Source organism: Calliphora vicina, chromosome 1, assembly GCF_958450345.1.
Source record: "Calliphora vicina chromosome 1, idCalVici1.1, whole genome shotgun sequence".
NCBI lineage: Eukaryota > Metazoa > Arthropoda > Insecta > Diptera > Calliphoridae > Calliphora > Calliphora vicina.
In genome coordinates, this window is record NC_088780.1 from 18432822 (window position 1) to 18458305 (window position 25484).

General features: G+C 29.1%; 5 protein-coding genes across 5 annotated transcripts; 3 read left to right on the forward strand and 2 right to left on the reverse strand.

Annotated features, from left to right (window-relative positions):
- Nucleotides 1-564: 564 nt before the first annotated feature.
- eIF1A (eukaryotic translation initiation factor 1A) lies at nucleotides 565-17413 on the reverse strand. Its single transcript, XM_065507258.1, has 3 exons — nucleotides 17274-17413; nucleotides 16943-17189; nucleotides 565-1946 (listed from the first exon to the last, which is right to left on the reverse strand). Exons 2-3 carry the CDS (start codon nucleotides 17144-17146, stop codon nucleotides 1704-1706), a joined length of 447 nt encoding a protein of 148 aa, XP_065363330.1. The 5' UTR covers nucleotides 17147-17189; nucleotides 17274-17413; the 3' UTR covers nucleotides 565-1703.
- On the forward strand, nucleotides 10771-11963 carry LOC135954608 (lectizyme). The gene has a single exon (XM_065505186.1). It carries the CDS (start codon nucleotides 10931-10933, stop codon nucleotides 11918-11920), a length of 990 nt encoding a protein of 329 aa, XP_065361258.1. The 5' UTR covers nucleotides 10771-10930; the 3' UTR covers nucleotides 11921-11963.
- A 133-nt stretch (nucleotides 17414-17546) lies between the features above and the next one.
- LOC135957309 (peptidyl-prolyl cis-trans isomerase NIMA-interacting 4) lies at nucleotides 17547-18200 on the forward strand. Its single transcript, XM_065508418.1, has 2 exons — nucleotides 17547-17695; nucleotides 17754-18200. Exons 1-2 carry the CDS (start codon nucleotides 17611-17613, stop codon nucleotides 18062-18064), a joined length of 396 nt encoding a protein of 131 aa, XP_065364490.1. The 5' UTR covers nucleotides 17547-17610; the 3' UTR covers nucleotides 18065-18200.
- Nucleotides 18201-18287: 87 nt separating this feature from the next.
- On the forward strand, nucleotides 18288-19730 carry LOC135955534 (uncharacterized). Its single transcript, XM_065506150.1, has 2 exons — nucleotides 18288-18855; nucleotides 18949-19730. The coding sequence occupies exons 1-2, from the start codon at nucleotides 18487-18489 to the stop codon at nucleotides 19600-19602; spliced, it is 1023 nt and encodes a 340-aa protein (XP_065362222.1). The 5' UTR covers nucleotides 18288-18486; the 3' UTR covers nucleotides 19603-19730.
- Nucleotides 19731-20503: 773 nt separating this feature from the next.
- GlnRS (Glutaminyl-tRNA synthetase) lies at nucleotides 20504-23184 on the reverse strand. The gene is made up of 2 exons (XM_065509451.1): nucleotides 23055-23184; nucleotides 20504-22998 (listed from the first exon to the last, which is right to left on the reverse strand). Exon 2 carries the CDS (start codon nucleotides 22984-22986, stop codon nucleotides 20650-20652), a length of 2337 nt encoding a protein of 778 aa, XP_065365523.1. The 5' UTR covers nucleotides 22987-22998; nucleotides 23055-23184; the 3' UTR covers nucleotides 20504-20649.
- Nucleotides 23185-25484: the final 2300 nt, after the last annotated feature.

Below are 25484 nucleotides of genomic sequence, written 5' to 3' on the forward strand. Positions count from 1 at the left end.
ATCGATAACTTTTCTATAGAAAAGTAAAGTTATCGATAACTTTTCTATAGAAAAGTAAAGTTATCGATAACTTTTCTATAGAAAAGTAAAGTTATCGATAACTTTTCTATAGAAAAGTAAAGTTATCGATAACTTTTCTATAGAAAAGTAAAGTTATCGATAACTTTTCTATAGAAAAGTAAAGTTATCGATAACTTTTCTATAGAAAAGTAAAGTTATCGATAACTTTTCTATAGAAAAGTAAAGTTATCGATAACTTTTCTATAGAAAAGTAAAGTTATCGATAACTTTTCTATAGAAAAGTAAAGTTATCGATAACTTTTCTATAGAAAAGTAAAGTTATCGATAACTTTTCTATAGAAAAGTAAAGTTTTCGATAACTTTTATAAGATACACCCAGGCTCAAAATTGAGTAAACACCAGTGAAGATCATGAAAATCATTATAGTCCGACTTAAATATTTTTTATTTCAAAACGGAATCTATTATTCAACACTATCTCCAACAAACCGAAACTTTTAACCCTTTAAATATTCCTCAATTTAAAATAAAAAATCAGTTTACATTTTAGGCGTCTTCCTTTCACATTTTATTGTTTTCTTAAATAAACTATTGATTTGCATCCTTTTACAAAGATTTAATAACATATTTGTTTCTAAATAATAATAATTTACAAAAAAAACAAAAGATTTCTTAAAGAAATTATTAAAAAAAAAAAATTATCAAATAAAAATGGTGGAAAGGAACACTTTATTTTTTTGTTCAAAAAAGGAAAATATTAAAGCAAATTAAACTAAACCACAGACAATATTATTAAAGAAAATTACAAGAATTTAAAGATTCTAGATAAGTTAACAAATAAATAAAGAGAAAGGGCGCTACTCAAGAGAATTCAAATTAAACTTCAGGTTTTTGCAAAGATGTTATTGGTTTTGGTTTTAAAGTTGTTGTTGTTGTTTTTATGTAAAGTTTTTATTGAGTTTTTAACTTTAAGAATTAAGTTCATTTAAATAATAAAATTCTAAAATCTATATAATTTAGTTAGTTATTAATGTGTATGGATTGGTTTTGTTGTTTTATTATTTTCTTTCTTTAAATATGTATTTAGTTCTTTTTTCTTTTGTAGTTGAATATATTGGTTTTTCTTTCTTCTTTAAATTTAATTAATTAAATATAATATATATAGGGTTTTGTTTTAATAATTTTTGTTTTTAATTTAATTGTATATTTATTTATTATATAGAATTATAATTGTTTAAATTTTGAATTTTATTTGTTTGTTTATATAAGTATATAAGAGAGTACGTTTGACGTGGTGTCTTTGCAATTTTAAATGTATATATAAAAGGTTAGTTGGTTGGTTGTTCTTTTGATGGTTTTTTTATTTCTTTATATTTTTTGCCCCGCTTTTACGGGTAATATAAAACGTGCTCTTTTGCCTTTTTGTTTAAAATGATGTTGTTTGCTTTTCGTTACTCTGTGGACAATAAATCTGTGTTTAAAATAATTTTTAAAACTTTTTCTTTAATTCTCTTAATAGTTGTTGTTGCTGTTCTTCACTTCCTTGTTTTACTTTAATTTTGTTAATTTAGTTCTTTAGTTTTCTTTTCAATTTTTCACTTTGTTCAATTCTTCCTCTTCTGTTGTTGTTGTTGCGGCTGCTGCTGTTTGATTATTTATGTCTCTCTTAGTTTTAGCGCTTAATCAGATATTGTCCACAGAGTCGGCATCATCATCAGAACTGATTTCATCACCAAATTCAATATCTTCATCCAAACCGTCTTCCACAAAGGTGACTGTATCGTTGATACGCACAGATTCGGGGAATTCACCATAGGTTTTCAGATTTCTAGCTTCGTCGGATGTGTACTTAAGAATAACATCGGCCTTTGAGTCTTGATAGTCACGAAGACCAACCAAAATGATGTCACCTTGATTGATCCACACCTGGAAGTGAACAGAAAGTAAAGAAAAATTTAATTAGTTTTGATGGCAAAGTATACTTTTGGTTAAAAAAAAATAACAATTTTGTTAAAAAAAATGTTTGTGTATTTTTTTGCGATAAAAAAAATTTTTATGGGGAAAAAAAATCTGGTTAAAAAATATTTTTCCCGATTTTGACCCATTGATTGTTGACAAAACAATGGAAACTTTTCCAAATATTTCATTAGTGGCCTAAAATCTGAAATAAATTTTTAAAAAATTTTAACATTTTTGTAGTATTTTATTTGTATACTTTTATTAACTTAATTTAACAAAAAACAAAGGACATAATTAAATTCTAAAAATGAGAAAACAAAATGAAAAGATTTCTTTATTACGGCATTGACAAAACAATGGAAACTTAGGTATTATTTTAACAAATATGGTCTAATTATTTTGTTGGGTATCCCTTATTCTTTAAAACTGCTACACATCGACGAATTGAACCAATTAAAGAGTCAATGGTCTCCTTTGAAATATTTTGCCATTCCCTTATAACCGCCTCCGATAAATCTTCCTTCCTGGTGTAATTTTGGGTCCTTATTTTACGATCTACAATTTCCCATACATTTTCTATGGGATTGAGATCTGGCGATTGGGCAGGCCACTTCAAAACACGTACCTCGTTGGATTGTAACCACTCGATTACAACCCTAGAGGTGTGTTTCGGGTCGTTGTCGTGTTGGAATCTCCAAACTAGAGGCATATTTTCCTCAGCGTATGGATACATAACATCGTTTAATATGGTTCTGTATCCTATACCTGTCATGGTATCTTTTATAATATAACCCTGTCCTGAAAAACATCCCCATACCATAATATTGCCACCGCCAAACTTTACAGTCTTATTTGTGTACTTTGGATCTAATCTTTTTCCCTTTGGTCGTCTTACAAATGTTCTCCCATCACTGCCTCTTAAATTGTATTTGGATTCGTCGAAAAAGAGGACAGTATTCCATTTCTGTATCGACCAGTTTAAATTATCCCTGGCAAATTGTAGACGAGCAGAACGGTTCTTTTTAGAAATGAGTGGTTTTTTCACAGGACGATAGCAACCAAGACCAGCCTAATTTGCCCTGCGACTAACTGTTCGGGTACTTATTTCTAATTTTAGGCTATTAACAATCTCTCGAGGAGTTATTTTTGGGAATTTCTTGAACTCTCTCGCTATTAAATTATCTTGTCTAGGAGTAGTCTTACGAGGTCTTCCTCCTAAATGTTGAGTTTTTACAGAACCGGTCTCACGAAATTTCTTTATAATTTTTGAAACTGCTGATTTATTTATTGAATATTTGTCAGAGATACTTTTTTGTTTTAAACCAGCTTTAAAATCGTTAATTATTTTATTTTTTAAGTCTTCGCAAATCTTAACTTTAGCAATTTTCGTTAACTATGAAAAAAAGCAATTATGCGTAAAACTTAGAAAAAGAAATTGTGAAAAATTACCAGAATTTAAAAATAAAATAAAAGAACTATAAACAGGATGCTTTTTACATCGTTCTTTTAAATATTATTTTCGTTTTACACTTCTTTCTTGCAGAAGTTTAAAAGTTTCCATTGTTCTGTCAGTAGCGAAATAGTGAATATTTTTAATTTTGTTCCCTTTTTTCAGAATATAATTAATTATGAAAAAAAAAAATTTTATTTTAAAAAATATTTTAAATTTTGGGCTACATATGGAATATTTGGAAAAGTTTCCATTGTTTTGTTAACCACTGTATGTCGTTGGAAAGGTCCTTGAAATGTCTATCATTAGATATCCATATTGACTATTAATGACTTAGTAATCTAGATATAAAGAGTGAGTCAAAAAAAAACTTATAGACACTATCCAGCCAAAACTTATCCTTGGTCCAAGAAATTATTGAAGTCGTATAAGTTCAGAAAGTTCCAGATCGCGGTAAAGAACTTGAAATGAGGTAAAATTTTATAAAAAACATCATTTTTGGAAAAAAAAAATTTCGAATTGTTTTTTCAAATTTAAATTTTTTTTTTTAATATGAAACGAAAAAAAAACTTCGTGGAATAAAAAAAATTTACTATGATCTTATATACGTCGTTGCAAATATTGAAATATCTATAATTAGATATCCATATTGTCTATATTAATTACTTAGTAGTCCAGATATAGGTCATAAATCGATGTTGTCCTGGTTTTTTCCTTATATCTCAGCCATTTGTGGACGATTTTCTCTATTTTAAATAGCACGGAGATATTGATGTATCAATCGTGTAAGTTATTTGGGGGCTTCGGAAAGTTGATTTCAACAGACAGACGGACATGGCTTAATCTACAAGGATCCAGAATATATATACTTTATAGGGTTGGAAAATTGTATTGTGGAAATTACAAACGGAATGACAAACTTACACCTGTTGTGTGATGGATGAAACTTATGCACTGGCAGTCTTTTCACAACTTTCGGGTCAAGATTTTCATGTGGCTGATGGACGAGGTAATGTTCAAGAACAATACCGGACAAAAAACAAACAAAATTCCTCAAGAAGTTTCTTGTGTGGCAAGCCATTTGCAGTTGTGGCAAAAGCAGCCAATCATTTGTGACATCAGACACGATAAACACAGAAATATATATTAAGAAGTGTCTACAAAAACGGCTTTTACCAGTGTGCCAAAAATATTTTTTGTTCAAAGGTTTATATTAAGTGTGACCCACCGATGGTGCACATGACATGACGGGAAAAATTCGTGTGGGCAGCGAATGTGTTTTTTTTTATCATTCTTTTAAAATCATAACAATAATAAATTTATGCTTTTTTTTATTTATTAACGTAGTTAGTTAATTCATTAGAAATAACTGTCGCATTAGCTCAACTTTATCACTTTCCAGATGATGAGATAAAGTTAGACAACAAACAAATAAACAAATTTTTGGACGTCATTAGGTTTAATAGAAAAAGGAAAGACCTGCCTTAAGATTGTATATAAACAATCAGTATTATCTATATGACTAATTTGCGAATCATTTACGAATGTAATAAAGAGACTTAAATTTCAATGCCCTGCGCCTTTTGCAATCACAGTTAAATACTTCCGAAAGTATTTTGCAAAGTCTTAAAGAATTTCCGTTTAGATTGGGGGGAAAATAATATGAAATATGGTCATCATAATATAATATTTCCCTAAATACCTAAAGTGACATAATTACTAATAAAACAAAAAGTGTCATTTGCCAAAGGCCAATCACTATTCGTTAACAAATTATCAGTAAGACCGTAAGGCAGGCGACACTATACTTATTAATGCTATAAAAATCATAAATTTTCATAGAATAGAATATGACGTAAACTTTTTACGCACACTTTCAGGAAGTTAAAATATTAAAATTTATTTTATTATTTTAAGAGAGAGAGTTGAGGGAGGACGTCTACTGGCCAATTGTATTTTGTTTTTTGATTTATGAGTGTCAATTGTAAATATTTTTATAAACAAGACATGGACTTTGTGTTACACATTAATCATATACGAAAATTTTTTGGAATTTTATAGAAATTGAACTTGTCATATTCTATTCATTTAAAAAAAATATATTTAATTTAACTTACATACTGTAAGTAACAATAAAGTAATGGCTGGATCTCGAGAAAAATTTTTTGTGAAAAAAAATCTTAAACAAGGTTTTTTCCATTTTTAAACCAAACATTTATATCTGACTGGTCTTTCCAAATACATGGAATCGAAAGTTAACGGAGGACCGACTTCCATAAATAAATTTTGTAAAATTTTCGTTTATATTTCTCCCATTTATAAACGCTTCTGTTGAAAATTGAGATAAAATTTTACTCATTATCGAATGCTGTAATTTGGCTTCAGATTCATTAAAATTGTTTGCCAAAATGTCTAAATCAAATTTCCAAAAAGAATGAAATTTTTTACTTTCGTCAATGTTTCCATGTGTAGATAATATCATACAAATTTGTATGCTATTAAAATTCCATAACCTTATCTTTGAAGAGCATAACCTTATGTTACCATTTAAAATAAACGAATTTCCTATTTCTCATGAAACCCATGACAATCAATCAAATTAAGAAATATTTCCATTTCAATTGATACCCACTGTAATCTTGAAAATAAATATATGTATACTATATGCACTGGCGCATATCAAAGAAATTGCTCACTATATAGGAATCTAATAATTGATCACGCTTGATAATTTTCAAGTGTGAGTGTGTGAAAAATTTTATGAATTTTAGAAATAAAAAAAATTATGATTTGTTGCTGCGTATTTTACAGCCATATGCCATGTTTCGAGTGGGTGATAGTTAATTGATAAGAAATTGAATTGCACTTTGTTATTTGTAAAAAAATCAAATCCTTATAAGGACTGATAAGTTATCGTCTACATACAACTAATTCCTCCAGTTGAGAAAATAGTTTAGATATAATGCCAAACATATGCACTTGCTTGTTTTAAAGTTGTCACATTAAATTTGTATCAAACTAATGAGGGCAAAATAATTTCACAATATTATAAGACAAACATGTTTGTTTAACAAATCTAAAATGAGAAAAAGACTTTGAAATATATTGATCTTAAACTTATTGGTTTAATATCGTTAAGCTTATTAATTTGCTTAATATTTTTATGTAAAGTAGATTTTAACAAAATTCTGATTTTGTAAATGAATAATAAATTAATTTTAAACAATTTTCCAAGTTAATTTCGAAAATATAAAATCTTTGTTTTAGGATCCCAGAGAGAAATGTATAGTTTTCAAACATTTATATGTTCGAAATTAAATACTTTAAATTTTTCGAAAAATTTACAATTTTGCAAGTTAGTTTCGAAAATATAAAATCTTTGTTTTAGAATCTCAGACGAAAATGTATAATTTTTAAATATTTAATTTTTAATGTTCAAAATTAATTAAATTTTTCGAAAATTTTAAAAGATCGCTTATCGTTTGCAAACATTTCAAACATTTTCGAAGTTAATTTCGAATTTTCGAAAAATATTAATTGGCTAAATATCATTATGTAAATTATATTCAAGCATTTTCAAAATTAATTTCGAAAATTAAAAATCATTGTTAAGGAATCTGAGCATGTTCGAAATTTTCTATTTTACTTTCGAATTTTACAACACTAAAAATTAGATTCATATCTTGTGTACAAGAGCTTTAATGACGATTTATCTTTTGATTAGTTTCGATACTTAAAAACATGATTTTCCAAAATTTTCAGTTTATTTCGAAATTAGAATATCAACATTAATTATTATTAATTTCGTATTTTCAGATTAAATAATCTCTTGATAAATGCATAGTTTTTAACAATGTTTCGAAAGCTATAAAATTTCTTAATATTTGAAATTTTCGAATTTAATTTCGAAATTTAAAAATCATTGTTTGGGAATCTCTGAGAGAAATGCATAGTTTTCATGCTTGTATAAAGTATTTGAACTTTTCGAAGTAAATTTCGAAAATTAAAAATCATTATTTGAGAATCTGTGAGAGAAATGTATAATTTTCAATTTCGAATTTGCGAAAATTAAAAATTTATTTATTATAATCGTTTGAAATCTAGTTTGAAATTTTCAAATTCTTTACACAATCATAATTTGATAATTTTCGAAAGATTTTAAAATTTTCGAATTCTTTATATAAATATACACATTAAGACATTTATTTTTTTTTATTTTATTCATAGTAATATGAAAAAAAAAGCCTTATAGTTTTCGAAATTTTCGAACATGATTAAAAATATGGTTTTCAAACATTTCAAAGTTAATTTCGAATTTTCGAAAGTAGAATATCGATTTTAAATAATTATGTAAAAAACATTTTGATAAAATGTATACTTTTAAATCATATTCGAAATGTATTAGGAATTATTTTCGAAAATTTAAATCATTATTATGGATCGACAACGCAACTGAAGCTCGGTTGGCATCCATAATCTACCCATTAAATAATCCGTTAGAGAAATGCATGTACAAAATAAATTTCGAATTTTCAAAAATTTGACTTTCAATTACGTTTACAATTTATGTTAAAAGTTAAATTACAAATTTTCGAAAATTGAAATCGTCATAAATATTCTAGTGAAATGTATAGTTCGAAATTTAAGTTAATTTCGAATTTTCGAAAATTTTAAATTTACTTACAAATAACTTTTCTTATCAACATTTATTGTTAACAATGGCCCATAATCATAGTCAAAAATAAAGTATATTTTAAGAGAAATAAAGTCGTCTTTACCTAAGAGTGGACTTTAGGTCTACCATAGACAAGTTAAAGTATACTTTTGACGTTAAAGTCGACTGTAAATATAAAACCAGCTGAAGTTGTTTTTAACTCATTTAACAACAGCATCAGCTGTTCTTCGCTAAGTAAAAAAGTTCGACAAAAAGTCAAAAATGTTTTGGTTACAAGATATTGGCAGAGATTTTGCAATTATTGAACAGTAATCAATAAAATTAGTACCAAAATATCCTAAATATGATATTAATCTTTTCTTTTACAGTTTTCCACCACAAACAACTTTTTTTCTTTAGTTGTCCCGGTTACTTTTATTGTTTAAATTTTTTGATTTTTTTTTTTTAAATTTTCTGTCAGCTGTTCAGCGGTGCCACTTGTTTGTATTTTGTTGTATATTGTATGAAAACTTCTTCTACATTTGAGGTTGCAACCAGTTAGAGTCGGTTCAATTTAAAACATACTTTCATTTTGACTATAGTTGCAAAATAATTAAAAGCTGGTTTTTATTTTAAAGTTGTTTTTAAAAAGAACCGACTTTAGTGTTTGACTATGATTATGGGCCAATGATTTTAATTAGATTTAGTTTTACGGCCATTATTACAACTTGCCTTTACAGTAAAAGGTAACTTTAAGTAATAGAAAAAGGTACCCTTGAAGTTAACTTTAACTATAAAGGCAAGTTGTAATAATGGCCCTTCGTGTGCTAAATTTCCAATTTAATAACATATTGATAAATTCACTGAAATTGGTGAATTAAAATTGATCAATGGTTGCTTAAGTCATATCATCAAAAAAGCTTTTCCCAAAGTCTTTATACAAACAAAACTTGCAGTATTAAACATGTTTCAAAACATGCATTTTCGAAAATTAATTTCGAATTTTCGAAAATTAATTTCGAATTTTCGAAAATTAATTTCAATTTTTTGAAAATGAAATATTTTGTTTTTCAATCATTGTGTAAAGTATATTTTAACAAAATTTATAGTTCTTGAGAAATGTATATTTTGAAATTAAAGTTAATTTCGAATTTCAGGAAACATTTGCCAACATTTTTTAGATAAAGATATTATACAAATAAAACTTGTAGTTTTCAAACATGTTCGAAATTAATTTAAATTTTTAGAAAATGAAATATTTAGCTTTTTAATCATTGTGTAAAGTATATTTTAACAAAATTTATAGTTCTTGAGAAATGTATAGTTTGAAATTAAAGTTAATTTCGAATTTTTTTAAATTTTGTACATTATTTCATAATTTCATGATTTGTTGGAAAACTTTCCTAAAATATAAATAACAGCAACGACATATTAAATTGCATTAACCAACAGTTTATGGCCACGACACCAATTGTTTAGTACTTATCCAGCAAAGGAGTCATAAAATATTAGTTGGATTTAAACAAAATCAATTCAATAACTTGTAAAACATGCAATAACTTTCAAACTAAATAAAAATATTACCCTTTAACCGAATATAATTAAATTATTTGTTTAAAAATTAATGGATTTCTAAAATTTAAACAAATAACAATTAGGATTAATTAAAATGTCATACAAATTTCCCATAACAATTTCATAAAGCTTCTTAAACAATTCCCATTTAACTAAAAAAACCCTAATGGAAAACCAATAGATAGCAAGCAACAAATTTAAGTAATTAATTACATAAAATTATAGATTTAACATAAAGATCTCGTGCATGGTGTGAATGTCACGCATTTATAATCGTCCTAAAACTATTTAGTATATTTGGAAAATTCAAATTAAATCTAAACTAATAATTGATAAACATGGACGTGTGACTGGGAAAGTGTTGAAAATAATTGATAAATTATAAAAAAAACTGTGCTGAACGCATGAATCTTTTAGTTGAAGAGATAAGGCAGCCAAAAAGAAGCCAACGAAAGATAAGAAATGTTTTATGACGAAAATAATTTTACTATAGCTATGAAGTAATAAAAAAATATATGGTATGGTAAGTATGAGTAAATAATAAAAGGTGCTTCCCAACAAAAAAGAACATGACAATTATATTAATTAAAAGAATTTACAGTTAAAACCATGTTTAGGCAATATTTTAACAATATTTTGTTAAAATATTTATGTATGTACTAAAAATAATTGAGGAAAACCAGAGCAGTGTGTAGTGGCTCTTTAAAATTATTAATTGCTTTTATATATTAAGTTTGAGTCATAATAAAGGAATTTCTTTACAAGACTATATTTAAAAAAACGAAGCGAATAATTTTTTTCTATAATTAATCTACACAGGTGGTAGAAAATTAAAAAAAAAAATTCTAAATAAGAGGCAGGAGGAGGTGTGTTTAACAATTTAACAATAGTTGTTTAAAGAGAGACAGAGAGTGTTAAATTGATAAGGAAAATGAGCACGTTAGTTAAGTGATTATAAAGATCGTCTAATGTTAACCGATAACCACTCGTGTTTAACTGGCTAGAAAATCGTTTTTCTTCGTGTAAGTTTCGTTTTTGGTAAAAAAGAGAGTAAGTTTCATTTTTAATTAACAATTTAGTTATAAATACAACACTCATTTTTAGTAGGCAAGTTAATTTAAAACAAGAAAAGCTACAAGAAACATTAAAAAGAAAAGACAAGTGTTTGAAAATAAAATTTTTTATAAATTTATTCTATGATATTGATAAAAACAAATCAAAACGGATTTATTAACGTGCTCAACGTGTTTAAACGTTATAGAAGAAGAAATTATGACTACTTGTGTCAACTATATTTATGTGCTCCTAATAACCACACTATTACCAATGGTAGTCGTAGCCAGCAACTCACAGTTATTGCCAGTAAGAAAAGGTGGCGGCGGCGGCGGTGGTGGTCTACGCATACAAGGATTATCATCAACCACCCGCTTAGCATATGGCTTTTTAGAAAATCGTATAGCCTCCTTGGAAACCCAACAAACTTTGTGGAGTAAAAAGTTTTTGGCCAAGCGTGAGGCAGAACCACATTCAGCGCCCCATGTGGTGTCCATACAACTAATGACCCCCGAAGAGGGTCTGGTACACTATTGTGCGGGAACAGTTATCAATGAACATTGGATACTAACTGCTGCCCATTGCCTAACCAATCCTCAAATGGTGGCAAATTCGGTAATAGTGGCGGGTTGTCATGACATTCATGCCCGCAGTGAATCTCAGCATGTACAACTGCGCCATATAGACTATTACGTTAGGCATGAATTGTATTTGGGTGGCGTAAATCCCTATGACATAGCCCTCATCTACACCAAAGAACCCTTGGTATTTGATCAGTATGTGCAGCCGGTAAATTTACCTGAACCCGATGTTTTGCCCCAAGGATATGGCACTCTGTATGGCTGGGGTAATGTTTCGATGACAATTGTACCTCAATTTCCTCATAAATTGCAGCAGGCAAATATGCCCATATTGGATATGGAATTGTGCGAGGAAGTATTGGCTGCCTCCGGCATGCAGTTGCATGAAACAAATTTATGTACGGGTCCTTTGACAGGAGGTGTTAGCATATGTACCGCTGATTCGGGAGGACCTTTAATACAAACTGACTACGATATGTATGGTCAAGAACAACAGACCATAATCGGTATAGTATCCTGGGGTAAAATGCCTTGTGGCCAAAAGAATGCCCCTTCGGTGTTTGTACGAGTGTCGGCGTTTACTGAGTGGATACAACAAATCATTACCACAGCTACACATTTTGAATAAGTATTGAAAACAAAAACAAATAAAAACTCCTCAGCCAATTAAAAAAAAACAACTCGAATTAAGTTTGTAAAATTAAGTTTAACTGTATAAAACCAAAGAAATCTCATTACATTGTAAGATAAAAAATGTTAAAAAAAATTTAAATCTCAAAAAAATTTATATTTATTTAATAAAAAATTTATTTATTTTATCTAAAAAAAAATCATACCAGACTTTTTATTTCCATTTAAATAATCTAATTCATGATTAGCTACACAAATATAGAAAAGTAAGCAAAAAAAAAAATAATTATGGTGAAATTTTAACAAGAAATTACTCATTCAAATCTAAACAAGTAGACGGCGGCAAGTGTTAATACCTCTACACCTTCTTCCTCTCTTAAAGAATGTGGATTTCCAAAAATAACAAAAAAAGCACAAAATTGTTGTCGTGATGAAGTTCAAAGTCTAACATCCACCAAAAATAATGCTTTATCGCTTTTTAACTGATACATGTTTTGATTAAGACAAGTGCTAACACAATATTTGACATATTTGCAGATGTTTAAAACATTTCCTAAATTTGTTGCCAAGATATTTAATTAGCAACTGATGGAGCGATTCTGGTAGTTGTTGGTTGTACATGTATATAATCATGTTCCAAATTAATTTTGAATTTTCGAAAATTAAAAAAATTTAATGCAATTTGGCAAGATTTTATTTTTGCATCATCTTCGTTACTTTCGAAAGTTTACAATAATTTTTGAAATTTTCGAATTTTTAGAAAACTAAGAACCATAGAGAATTATACATAGAGACGAGACACTCCGATTTGTCAAACAAAAATACAACAAATCATATGTCGGATACAACAACAAAATACATTGACTAGCATGTATTTTGTTGTTGCCAGAGATAGGTTTTTGATCACAGACTTAGGTTATTGACAATTACGTCTCGTCTCTATGTTACCCTATGCTAAGAACATTTGAGTTTTCAGAAATAAAAATTGTCTTGATACATTGTGTACAGAACATTTAACAGGAAATTCCTAGTTTTCAATCATCAACGATAATTTTGAAAGGAATTTTGAATTTTCGAAAATTAGAAAAGTAGTAGAAATTGTTCCAATTTTATTTAAAACTATTTTTTTTATCAAAATTTCATATTGGAAACATTTTCGAAATTTTAAAAATTTTCGAAGTTAATTTTGAATATTCGAAAAATAGAAAATTATTTAATATTAATTAATTAATTAAAATAATTGGGGGAATCAAACGGTCTGCTATTATTTCATAATGTCCTAATAATTTTTTTAGTTTAAACAAATTGTTGTTGTAACAAACATTTTTTTTACTAAAATAATATTTTAGGACATTAGACAATATGACTTAATTTGCAGAACATTTGAATTCCCCAAATGTTTTATTGAGATTTTAACGTTGAATTCTATATTCGAAATAAATTTTGAATTTTAAAAAATTAAATATGTTACTTAAAATTTACCAAAATTTATTTAAAATTATATATTCTACCAAGATTTTAAGTTGAGAATCACATTTGAAATTTTCTATTAGTTTTGAATTTTCGAAAATAAAAAAAATTTATAAACTTGTTAAAAAAATTTTTTTATCGATGTTTAAAATTTGCAAATGTACCTATTCGAAATAAATTTTGAATTTTCGAAAATATAAAAAAATCATGTTTAAAACTTATTTTTGCCAATATGTTCAAAACCAAAGAATTTAAAATTTTCGACAATTAAAAAAAAAAAAATTATCGATATTGCCGAAGTATTCGAAATAAAAAAATAATTTTTAAAACGTATTTTTCGAAATGTATATTTCGATGTAAATTTCTAATTTTCGAAAATAAAGAATCCATATATCAAAAATATCCAAAATTTTTTCAATGAATTTAGAATATTCGAAAATTTAAAACAAAATGACTTAAACTTGTTTGCAGTCATGTTCGAAATTTTGGATTTTAAATTCAAAACTTTCAGTTAGTTTTGAAATTTTGAAAATATGTAAAAAAAATTTATAAAATATTTCAGCAAATTGTTAAGGTTTTCAAATAAGTTTGAAATTTTCTAAATAAATTCTAAAAAAAAAATATTTTATTATCGATATTTCAAAATTTGCAAAAAAAAATTTTTCGAAAATATAAAAAATCATGTTTAGCAAAATATATGGTTTTCAAAGTTCAAATTTTTCTAAGTAATTTAGAATTTTCGAAAATTTAAAACTTTTTTAAAAAAATTATTCAAAACTGTGAAAATTGACTTAAAATAATTAAGTAATTCAAAATCTTCAAAGATAATTTCAAAAATTCATTATGTGGAAAATTTAATAAATTTTTTAAAATAAATAAAAATAATTTATCTCTAAAAACTAACTAGACGCAAAACAATTCTGAGAACTGAAATTTTTTTTTAACAACCTTGACACTTTTTTAAATATTAAGAAGCTTTATTGCATATTTTTAAATATTTAAATTTAACTTTTGAATTCTCAGTATTACGTTTTATTTTAATAAATAGTAACAGTAAAATGTCAGCCTTTTATCTTATTTTAATCTTCAATAATAAAAATTATCTAACAAGATGAAAAATTAAATTATCTAACAAGATGAAAAATTTAATGATTTCGCAACAAAATCATCTTAATACACGTGTATTATTAATGGTGGATTAAAAAAAAACGCGAACACTACAAATGCGCCAGACATGATTGGAATTTAAAGTAAATGTATTTTGCAAATTATTGTATGGTAAGTATGATTTGGTTAAATATTTATTTTGATTAGATAAGTATGTATTTATTGTTTTTGTGTTTGAGCAGCACGTAAATTGCAAATAAATGACAGTCGTCAAACAATTGGCTTATTTGTTTAGTTAGTATTAAATTGTTTTTTAATATAAAATAAAAGGTTTATAGCATTTAAAGTTAAAGTTTTTAATCTTTTCATTGCAATTTGAGCAAATGCAAAATTCAAGGTAAATATTTATGGCCTTAAATTGCTAGAGAGGATTGATTATAAATCGTGTGATACTTTTTTTTTTCTGAGGGCAAAGACTGCTCCTGGTGTTATTTGTTAGATAGTAATTTCACGAGAAAGTGTTATTTGCATAATAGATTAGATTTCCTTTAAATGTTATAAAAATAAAAGAACTTTTAAACAAAAGTATTACAAACTAAATAATCAGCATTTAGCGTTACTTTTCTAAAGATTCGAGTTGAACTAAGCTCCCCATATCATAAAATAAATATCTGCACTTGAAACAAAGAAATTTCTCTTAAGTAGACAGATATTTTCTAAGAAACAACGACGTAATAAATACTCATTTATATTTAGACAAAATACATGTTTACCTTTTGGGGAAAATTTTACATTGCTACTTCTAATTAAAACAAACAATTACAATTATATAAATTAAAGAACGCAAATAAATGTTTGTATTATCAATAAAAAGAAGCAATCATATCTATAATAAAAAAAAAATACAAGAATGACTTGGTATAATTTGTTTATAGAAATATTTCGTTAAGAAATCGAAATATTGTGAAATTTTATTAAAACTATTAAGGGGGTAACTTCGAAACTGGAGATTTTTAAACCAAATTTTTATATCTAAAAGAAAAACAAATTCTTTTCATCAACATAACATTTTATTGGTCCATAAAAAGCGAACCAAATTTTTAAATTAAACAAATAGGTATTTCGGATAATGAAAAAAATGGGCTTTGACCAGTATATTTTCTTTCTAAGTGTCTCAAAAATCTACTAATTTATATTAATTAGTTATTTCTTTAAACTTTAAGGATATAGATAATAAACTAAAATTCAATAATTAAAAAAAATCGAGTAACTCATTTACATCCGTAAATTACTAAAATCTTGAATATCTTCTAAAATAATTACTTGATCTCAAATGTTTTGATATCATTTAAAAGGGCTTTAGATGCCAATTAGGATAGATATTTTTTTCTGAAAACAGTTTTCATGTACATTTTTTAACAAATCGTTGTTAAATTTTTTTTCGGAGTAGTCGGTTATCGGCCTTGCGGCGGATAAATTCTCCGGGGTATATGGAGAAGCGAAGTCTAAATGGTTTTTGGGCGAATAAAGACGTCATCTCCAACTGATGCAAAAAACGACGTTTGTTACTGTATAACTTCTTAGTGAAAAGAGAGTAGGACGTAGCCGTTTAAAGTCGTATATTTAAGCTAAAATCCAAAGTTTTTCAAAGGAAGATTTTAAACTCAAGACGAAAGGTTTTACCTCCGGAGACATTTTCATCTCCGACTGATGCAAAAAACGACGTTTGTTATTCTTAGTCAAGAGATTAGGACGCAGCCGTTTAGTCATATATTTAAGCCAAAATCGAAAGTTTTTCAAAGGAAGGTTTTAAACTCAAGACGAAGAGCTGGACTGATTTTGAGTATTTATTTTTTTGTTTAAAAAATATTGAAAAATACAATATGTTTACTTATTTATTAAAGTGGGATGGTCATGGGCTTGACTATTCGCTAGTTATATTTAATAATAACGATAAGGTTATCTCTATATTTATACAGAATTTACAAACTTTCCTAGTGTAAAAAAATATAAATAATTCCCACCACGAATTTCAACTACTTTCTTTAATATAATTACAAAATTCCTTGTATTTTTATAGTTATTTAAACTAAATGTTTTTGAAATTTGCACTATTATATCTGTGATTTGCACAACCTTGTTTGACTTTTTATAAACATTTAACGTCATAATAAATATCTGACAAACCCACTACAAAGGGGGGTTTAAACAGTTTATTGTCTCCTTCAAAAATAAAAAAAATCCACATCGCAAAACAATTTTTGCACACACACACATACACACCCTCAAACAAAAATGGATGTTTTGTACAAAAACAATTGCCAGCATTTGCACACTCATACCTCTTCAATATTAAATTCACTTTCACATAAAGAAAAATAATTATTCTATTCCTTTTCTTTAAATAAAACTAAAACAAAATTAATATAATTGTGATCTTTACCTTCTTTCTTAGTTTCCCCCGAATATGACACAGACGTTTGACACCATCAAAGCACATTGCCTCCAGACGGCCATTTCCCAACATTTTTGTAACTTGTGCATATTCTTGCTGATCTTCTTTGAAAATCAATTCACGTTTCTCGAATTCATTTTCGTTCTTACCACGACGACGATTTTTGCCACCTTTTCCCTTATTTTTAGGCATTGTGTTTGCGGTTTACTGAGGTTTCTTGCAACAAATATCGAATCTACGCACACAATTTTATGAAATCAAACAAAATTTTCAATTATTAATATGGAATTTAATTATTTTTAATGAAATTTTCACTTACGACAAAATGCCTGATGAACTTTATATGTTCAGTTCTGTGACAGAAAAGAGGGAAGGCAATACACATTTTATAAAGGCTATGAAATGTCAAAAGAGCTTGCATTAAAACGCCATTAGCAGAAAAGAGATGGCTATAGTTTATAAGGTTTGTCATGCTGGTAATGATGATATAAAAAAAATCGCACAAGGTATTTACAGCATTGCCAGCATGAAATTTATGATAAAATTTAACTTGGCAGCACTTGGGACATTTGACATATTGTATGACAACCTAACCTCACATTTTATAATTATTTTTTAAGAAACCAATATATAGAATATTAATAAAGTAATTAAAAATGCCTCCCAAAAAGGATAACAAGGGTAAAGACAACAAAGGTGCTGCCGGCGGCAAGAAGGGAGGAGCAGCTGCAGAAGACAAAGGTTTGCTTCAATACCTTATAAATAACATTGTTTAAGTTTTGTTTACATTTGCTTGTAGGCAAAGAAAAGAAAGGAGGCAATGCTGTTAAGGTGAGACATATTTTATGCGAAAAACAAGGTAAAATTATGGAGGCCATGGAAAAAATAAAAGCCGGTCAAAAGTTCCCTGAAGTAGCAGCCGCCTATAGTGAAGACAAAGCACGTTCAGGTGGTGATTTGGGTTGGCAGATACGTGGCGCCATGGTGGGACCATTTCAAGATGCTGCCTTTGCTTTACCCATTTCGACTGTCAATAATCCCGTGTACACTGATCCGCCAATCAAAACTAAATTTGGTTACCATATTATAATGGTAGAAGGCAAAAAATAGGAAATAGTTAAAGTAATTACGAATTTTTTTTATAATTATTGAAATAAGAAACACTTTTGTAATAAAGCTCAACGGAAAAGGATTATTCAAATATAAAAACGGCTTCTGTACTGCCAAGTTAAATTGTTTAACAAAATCTTAATTATTATTAGCCAAATAAATAAATTTTTTATAATTTATTAAAATTGCATTTCACAGCAAATTGAATGTAAACACAAGTCAGCTGTTACACTAGTAATCTATAGCCTCAATGCTTTCTCTTTTGCCAGAATAGTACAACTATATATATTTGTTATTATTATTGTGTCATGCTTTCTTCAGTCGGCCATAATGCATGCTGTATGACTCAAAGTATATTTTGGTTATGATTGTGCTGTGGCTGTTTTTAGAGTAGCTAAAGTAAAATTTAAAATATTTTGATCATGGCAATCACAGCAAATAAAAAATTCTGGACTGAATTCATTGATATCTATCACAGTCTACCCAGCCTGTGGAATACAAAAGATGAAAACTATAATAATCGTGAAAGTCGTTCGTTGTCGTGGTATAAATTGGTGGAAAAACTGCAAGAAGTTGAACCAGATGCCAATCAAGATTCTGTAAAACGGAAAATTAATACATTCCGTTCGAATTTCAATCGGGAGGTACGGAAAATAAGACAAACACAAAAAGAACAGCCCACAGAAGTATACAATCCCACGTTATGGTATTTTGATCATTTATCATTTCTGTTGAATCAAGAAAAATATAATATTGGTAGTGGCCACTATGACGAAGGCATGACATTGATGGTAAGAGTTTTTTTTCGTTTAATTCAAACGAATTATTCATGCATGACGAGTAACCTCAATCATTTTTTAACCGTTATTATTTTAAAATTACAGGGTCTGACTACAGCCAAAAGTGAAAACATGGATGAAAATGAAACAATGCATGAAGTATCTATAAATCAAGAAGAAATGGATATGTCAAATCATGATCAGAAAACAAGCTATGAAAAATTAATACCGAATAAATCAATGACACGTTCAGGATTTAAAAGGAACAATACAAGCAAATTTTTAGAGCCAGAACAAAAACCTATAATTGACTATACTCCCTTAATTGAGCATTTATCAGAACCATGTAGCCCTTTACGTCCCATGTCTATAGAAGAACCTCAAAGTTCGGTTCCACATGAAATTAACTTAAAACAATCAGAAGACTTGGAAGAAACGATTAAATTGCAAAGAACATCTACGCCTAGAATACAACGTTCCAATCTAAACAAAAAATCAAAATTACGTGTTAAATCTGTAGATCTTAACAATAGAAAACTCTTCAGAAATTGTTTAGTATCACCTATACCAACAGATGAAGCAGCAATTTATGGCCAATCATGGGCATGTGGTTTTCGTAAATTAAGTCCACAACAAAAACTTTTTGCTAAAAAAGCCATAGATGAAATATTAATACTAGGACAACTAAATGCTTTAAAACTGAATACAGTACAAATGAATGGCAATTTATTAGAGGTGGTGGCTAGCGACGAAGGTTGACTGGTAGGAAATGTGCTTCCTATGTGTAATATTAGTATTTAAATTACAAGCCAAAAATCTAAGAAATAAGGAATTGTTTTGTTATAAACGTTTTGAGTGTATAAAATAAAAATAAGAGGTTTTAATGAAAATAACGTTTCTTTTAAATGTATTATAATCTGTAACAAATCAGATATGTGGATATAACAGGAGAGCTATACACTGTTGTGCCGAATCTTATATAACCTTCACCAAATTATACATTTCGTTCAGATTGAAAACAGTTTTTGTAAAAAGAAATTTTAGGATTCTTATGGCGAAGGGTATAAAAAGAGCCATGCTCATACATAGAATCTAATAAGGGCGGTCTATTTGAGTTTTGTCTACCAGAATATGTAAAAAACCCGATTTGGAAAGAAAAAACGAGATACGATCTTTCGATATGTAGAGTGGTGGCCAGGAATTTAAGACAAAAATATTTCCACAAATACATATGTATGTATGCATGAGGACTATTTTAAAATATTCGGACCAAATTTCGTATTTTTAGTTCCATTAGTTTCGGTCATATCATGTTATTAACAGCAGATGTTCGCTGAGGTGGGTCAACGTATTTCCACAAAACTTTGTCCATATATGTTTTACCGATTTTTTCAAACATTTTTCAGAAACTAGAAACAATAATAAATTTCATACCCTTAGAGGTCCTTTTATTTTGGCTCTATTGCACTTAAAATTCAGTTGATGAAAAAAATTCAAGTATTTGACTTAAATTGGTGGAAACCACTGTATATATTGTAAAATATCAATCCTTTAATATTAATTTATTGAGAACAAAGATTAATTACCCAAATTTTTCACTGTCCATTACACTGTATATCAAACACTAACACAGCATCTAAATGAACTGAAACATTGCAAATTCCAATTAATATATCAAATGTTTATTCGTTATAAAAATGTGTGTAAAGTTATTCAACACTAATTTTAACGCTAAAGCTTTTTTTGTTTCTCAACAATTCGTTCATCATATGTTGCTTCTTGAGGATAAGTAAACAATTTAATTGTTTACTTCTTACCAGCATCTTCCTTCAGACCCACTGTACGGTTAAAAACCACCTTTTCCTTAGTAGTATCCGGATCTACCGAGAAGAAACCAATACGCTCAAACTGGAATTTATCGTATACTTTGCACTCCAACAAAGAGCGATCAGCATACGATTGTAATACAGTTTTAGAGTCCGATTTAATGTCTGATAAAAAGCCTGCAGGCACTTCGTTAGGATCTTCAGGGTTTTTGTGTTTAAATAGCAATTCATATAGGCGGACTTCGATTTGTATGGGCTGAGACACCCATTGTATAAAGGCTTTTGGTTTTTCAGCCGTATCCGTAGACTGGCATTCGCAAACAAGTTCGGTTACATGACCGGCAGCATCCTTTTTAACTTCTTTCAGAGACAATACGAGATTGGCATGTCTCAAGCCAACAGTCTGGCCAGGAGCCAAACGACGGTAGCCCTTTTCTGATTCCTGTTTAAAATCACTTTGTTCTATGTACACCACACGATCTAAGGTGATTTTGTGACTACCCAATTCAGGATTTTGTGGGAAATTAGGTACTTCAATTTCTACCGGACCAGCATGAGGATAATTTTCTAGGGTTATTTTTAAAGGTTCCAATACCACCAATCTACGGGGGGCACTCACATTAAGAACATCTCTTACGGACGCTTCCAACATAGTAGGATCCACAGAAATTTGTGCGCCAGTAACACCCATTTGAGCACAGAAATTGTTGATTGCTTCGGCGGGGAAACCACGTCTTCTTAAAGCGGTCAAGGTAAACAAACGAGGATCATCCCAGTCATTAACAATTTTCTCGGTAATCAATTTAGCAATTTTACGCTTTGATACCAGAGCATAATTCATATTCAAGCGACCGTATTCCCACTGTACCGGACAGTAGATATCCAAGGCATTGCACAGCCAATAGTAGGAAGATCTTCTCGACTGGAATTCTTTGGTACACAAAGAATGTGTAATATTTTCCAAGGAATCACACAGACAGTGAGTGTAATCGTAGGTGGGGTATATACACCATTTGTTGCCTGTACGATGATGAGGTATAAATTTAATGCGATAAGCTACGGGGTCTACTTTACCCTCTTCTAAGGTTACTTTTAATCTCAAGGTAGCTGCACCTTCATCAATTTTACCATTTTTCATGTCTTCGAAAAGTTGCAAGGACTCTTCGATAGGACGATCGCGCCACTCACTAGGTTTGGGATTGAAACCCTTCATTTCATCAGCTGTCTGATGGCATACATAGGCCAAACCTTTGCGTATCAATACTACAGCCCATTCATATAATTGTTGGAAATTATCGGAAGAGTGAGTGATTTTGTAAGGTTTGTAGCCCAACCATTCTACCATGTCTCTAATGCCCACGAAGAACTTTTCCTCCTCCTTTTCGGGATTAGTATCATCGTAACGCAAATAACAGACGCCATTGTGGGCGGCAGCATAACCGAAATTGATATTAATGGCCTTGGCATGACCAATATGCAAAATGCCATTAGGTTCTGGAGGAAAACGTGTGTGTACTCTAGCTCCAGTTGCCTTCAAATGTTCCTTAAGTAAACGTTCGGTGTTGTCGGTGACCACATAGCCATCTGTCTTATAATTCTCACCTGGGGCATGAAAATGAACTTTAGTTTTCATTAATTCAGCTATGGTCTGAGCTCCATCAGTGCTTGCTTCTTCCTTTTTGCTATTGGCCGACTTATTGTCTTGTTTTTCAGCTGCTTTGGGTTTTTCCTTTTTCTTATCACCCTTAGCTAATGGTTTCATATCTTCTTCAGTTTTGGGACCCAACAAATCAAAAATTTCCACATCTATAGCTGCCTTAACACTCTTAGCATCAGCCCATTTTAATTGTTCTCTCACCTCTTGCATGATTTTGAAGGCATTGAAATGATAACGTTGTTCCAGCAACGCATCCTTATATTTCGCCACCTGTTGCTGTACTATCTTCTCAATTTCTTCGGGTGTCACCACAACACCTACGCCACACTCCTTATCCAATTCTTTCAAATTAATAGCTTGTCCCTTCTTCTGCACTTGCTTGAGTAAATACTCCAAAGCAGCATCCACTCTCATGGTAGAATCCAATTTTTTCTCCACAATATAATTTACCAGCAAAGGTAAATGTTCGGCACTTTGTGGTTTAATTTTAGTTGCCATATGGTACAGCAGCATACCTACACCTTCTCCCAATACAGCATCTTTGCAATGGTCCAAGGCCAATTGTAGATTTTTACTAACATTTGCATTTTTAGCCGTCTCTTTGGCTTTTTGTTCGCTCATGCCAAGAGCTTGAAATTTAACCACCAATTCTTCAGTCATTTTTCCACTAGACTAAAGGGAAATATGCTTGTTATTTATTTTATAGATAAGAATCATTATGGAAATACCTGTGCTTAAGTCGTAAATTGTGTAAATAATAGTTTAAATTACAAAAGAATGTGCCTGCTGATGAAATTATTTTATTTCGGCCTGCAACAATGTACGGAAAGCAACAACAAATACCGCAATGTGGCCAATTAAAAGGTTGCCACTTCTTTCACATACACAACATCTGTTTAGTGATGACACATTCGCTTCGCTTTGCCAACTTGAAATTAGTTTCATTTGCAAAAATATAAAGATATTGGCAACGATAGAGATTTTAAAATAATTTTGTTTGATTTTTAACGGTAAATTTTTAATTGGTTATAATTAAGGTGAGTTATAATTGTTATTTAAAGCTTTTTTCGTCTATTTATTGTAAAATGAACGCAAAAGTAGTGACTTATTTTTACCATGCATTTTCGTTCTTAAAATATTAGTGATATTTATATGGAAAGCAAAAACAAAATTTCAAAAATTTTAAAAATTTGTTTTTGTTTTATATACAAATTCTTAACAGAACAAACGCACCAAAATTCAAGCGTTGATTTGCCTTTCATAATTTGAAAATTTTGTATATAAAACAAAAACAAATTTTTAAAATTTTTTAAATTTTGTTTTTGCTTTCCATATAAATATCACTTTCGCGACGTGATTTACAAAATTAGGGCCTAAGAGAGCTACATACTTTTTTTGGGGAAACAAATTTTGGTGAAGAAAAAAATTTGGTAAAAAATTTCTGAAAAAATATAAATAAAAGAAAATCTGGTTAAAAAATAATTTTATGGCGTTTTATATGTTTGAAGGGTACATATCTGTCATTTATTCTCACTTAGTTATTGACACAAAGTTAGTTTTTGCTTCGAAAATGTCGCCAACAAAGCGTCATATGCGGAAACTTATGCTTTACTTCTTTAATCTGAACAAAAAGTGCCGCTGAAGCACACAGATTGCTCACCAAAGCTAATGGTGAATGTGTTCCATTGGTTTCAATGTTCGAGAGATCACCCAGGCCAGCCAAACAAGTTTGAAGACCAAGAAGCAAACAAGTTGAAGGCCAAGAACTCAACTTGAGTTAGCAAAATATTTGGGAGCTAAACAAGCAGCAATTTCAAAACGTTTGGGTAGTCCCCAAAAGCAGGGAAATTGGGTACCATACGAATTGAAGCCGAGAGATCTTGAAAGACGATTTTGTATGTCTGAAATACTGCTTGAACGCTATAAAAGAAAATCATTTCTGCACCGAATCATTACTTGAGATGAAAAATGGATCCATTACGATAACCCGAAGCGTAAGAGATCGTATTTGAAGCCCGGGAGTTAGGGGTCATATTACAATACTTTTACTCGTATATCAAGAAAATCATACCTAAAGCTACAAAAAAAGGGTCTTACACCATTAACACTGCCAAAAACTAACATACGATTTCACATTCAAATCATTCAGCAAAATGAAATGAAATAATTTAAATTAAACAATTCACCAAATTGGGCATACATACAAATAAATAAAGCTAATTATAAACATAATTTTGTTTTTGCTAGATATAATTTTAATTTTGAATTTAATTTCCTTTTCATTTTGTTTATGCTACCACCAACTTGCGATAGACGAATAACACCAGCCAAAATGTTAGACTTATTTAAGACCCACATACCCATGATAAATTCATGATAAATATTTCATTATTAAATATAAATAATAGATTTGGTATAAAGACAAGAAAAGTATTTCAATAAATAAATAAATATATGCATATGTACTTATATAAAAACTACGTAAATATATCAATTAAATTAAAAAAAGAAAGAGTTAAATATGTAAGTAGTTATAAGTTCTAATATTCTAAACAAACAAGTTTGAGTTAAAACCATCAAACCATTAATTATAATACACAACGTTCTATACGAGGAATATTTAAACAAAATAGATGTAGATATTGTGGCAAAAAAAAAAATCACAACTTATTTAAAGCTTTTAAAACTTGATTAAGTGTCGTGTACTGGGTGTGAGGTGCGAGATAAGTCAAACTTGAAAAAGCCGTATTATTGGATGTGATTAAAAATTATGGGTAATAAATCGTTGACAGCTCAAATCTGTAGATTTTTCTCAACATGAGATGATGACATTAGATTCCTTCATTATATAGAATGTTGTGTGGCATAATTATAAATTACGAGATATTAAAATGTGGCTATCGAAATAAATTGCTGATCTCAACTGTAAAAAATTTTAAAAACTCGTATAAATACACGCAGAGAAAATGCATGGTTACGACATCTATACTGTCGCAGCTGTTACTCTAGGTCTCAACGTAGCAATTTTTATTGCTAAGCACAAGCAATAACGTCGGCAGAACAACAGCAGAGCGATTGCTGATTGCTTTAGGTGGAGAAAACGTTGTCACAAATACAAAATTTTCAACACGAGAAGTTCTATGAAAAACTGAGGTGTA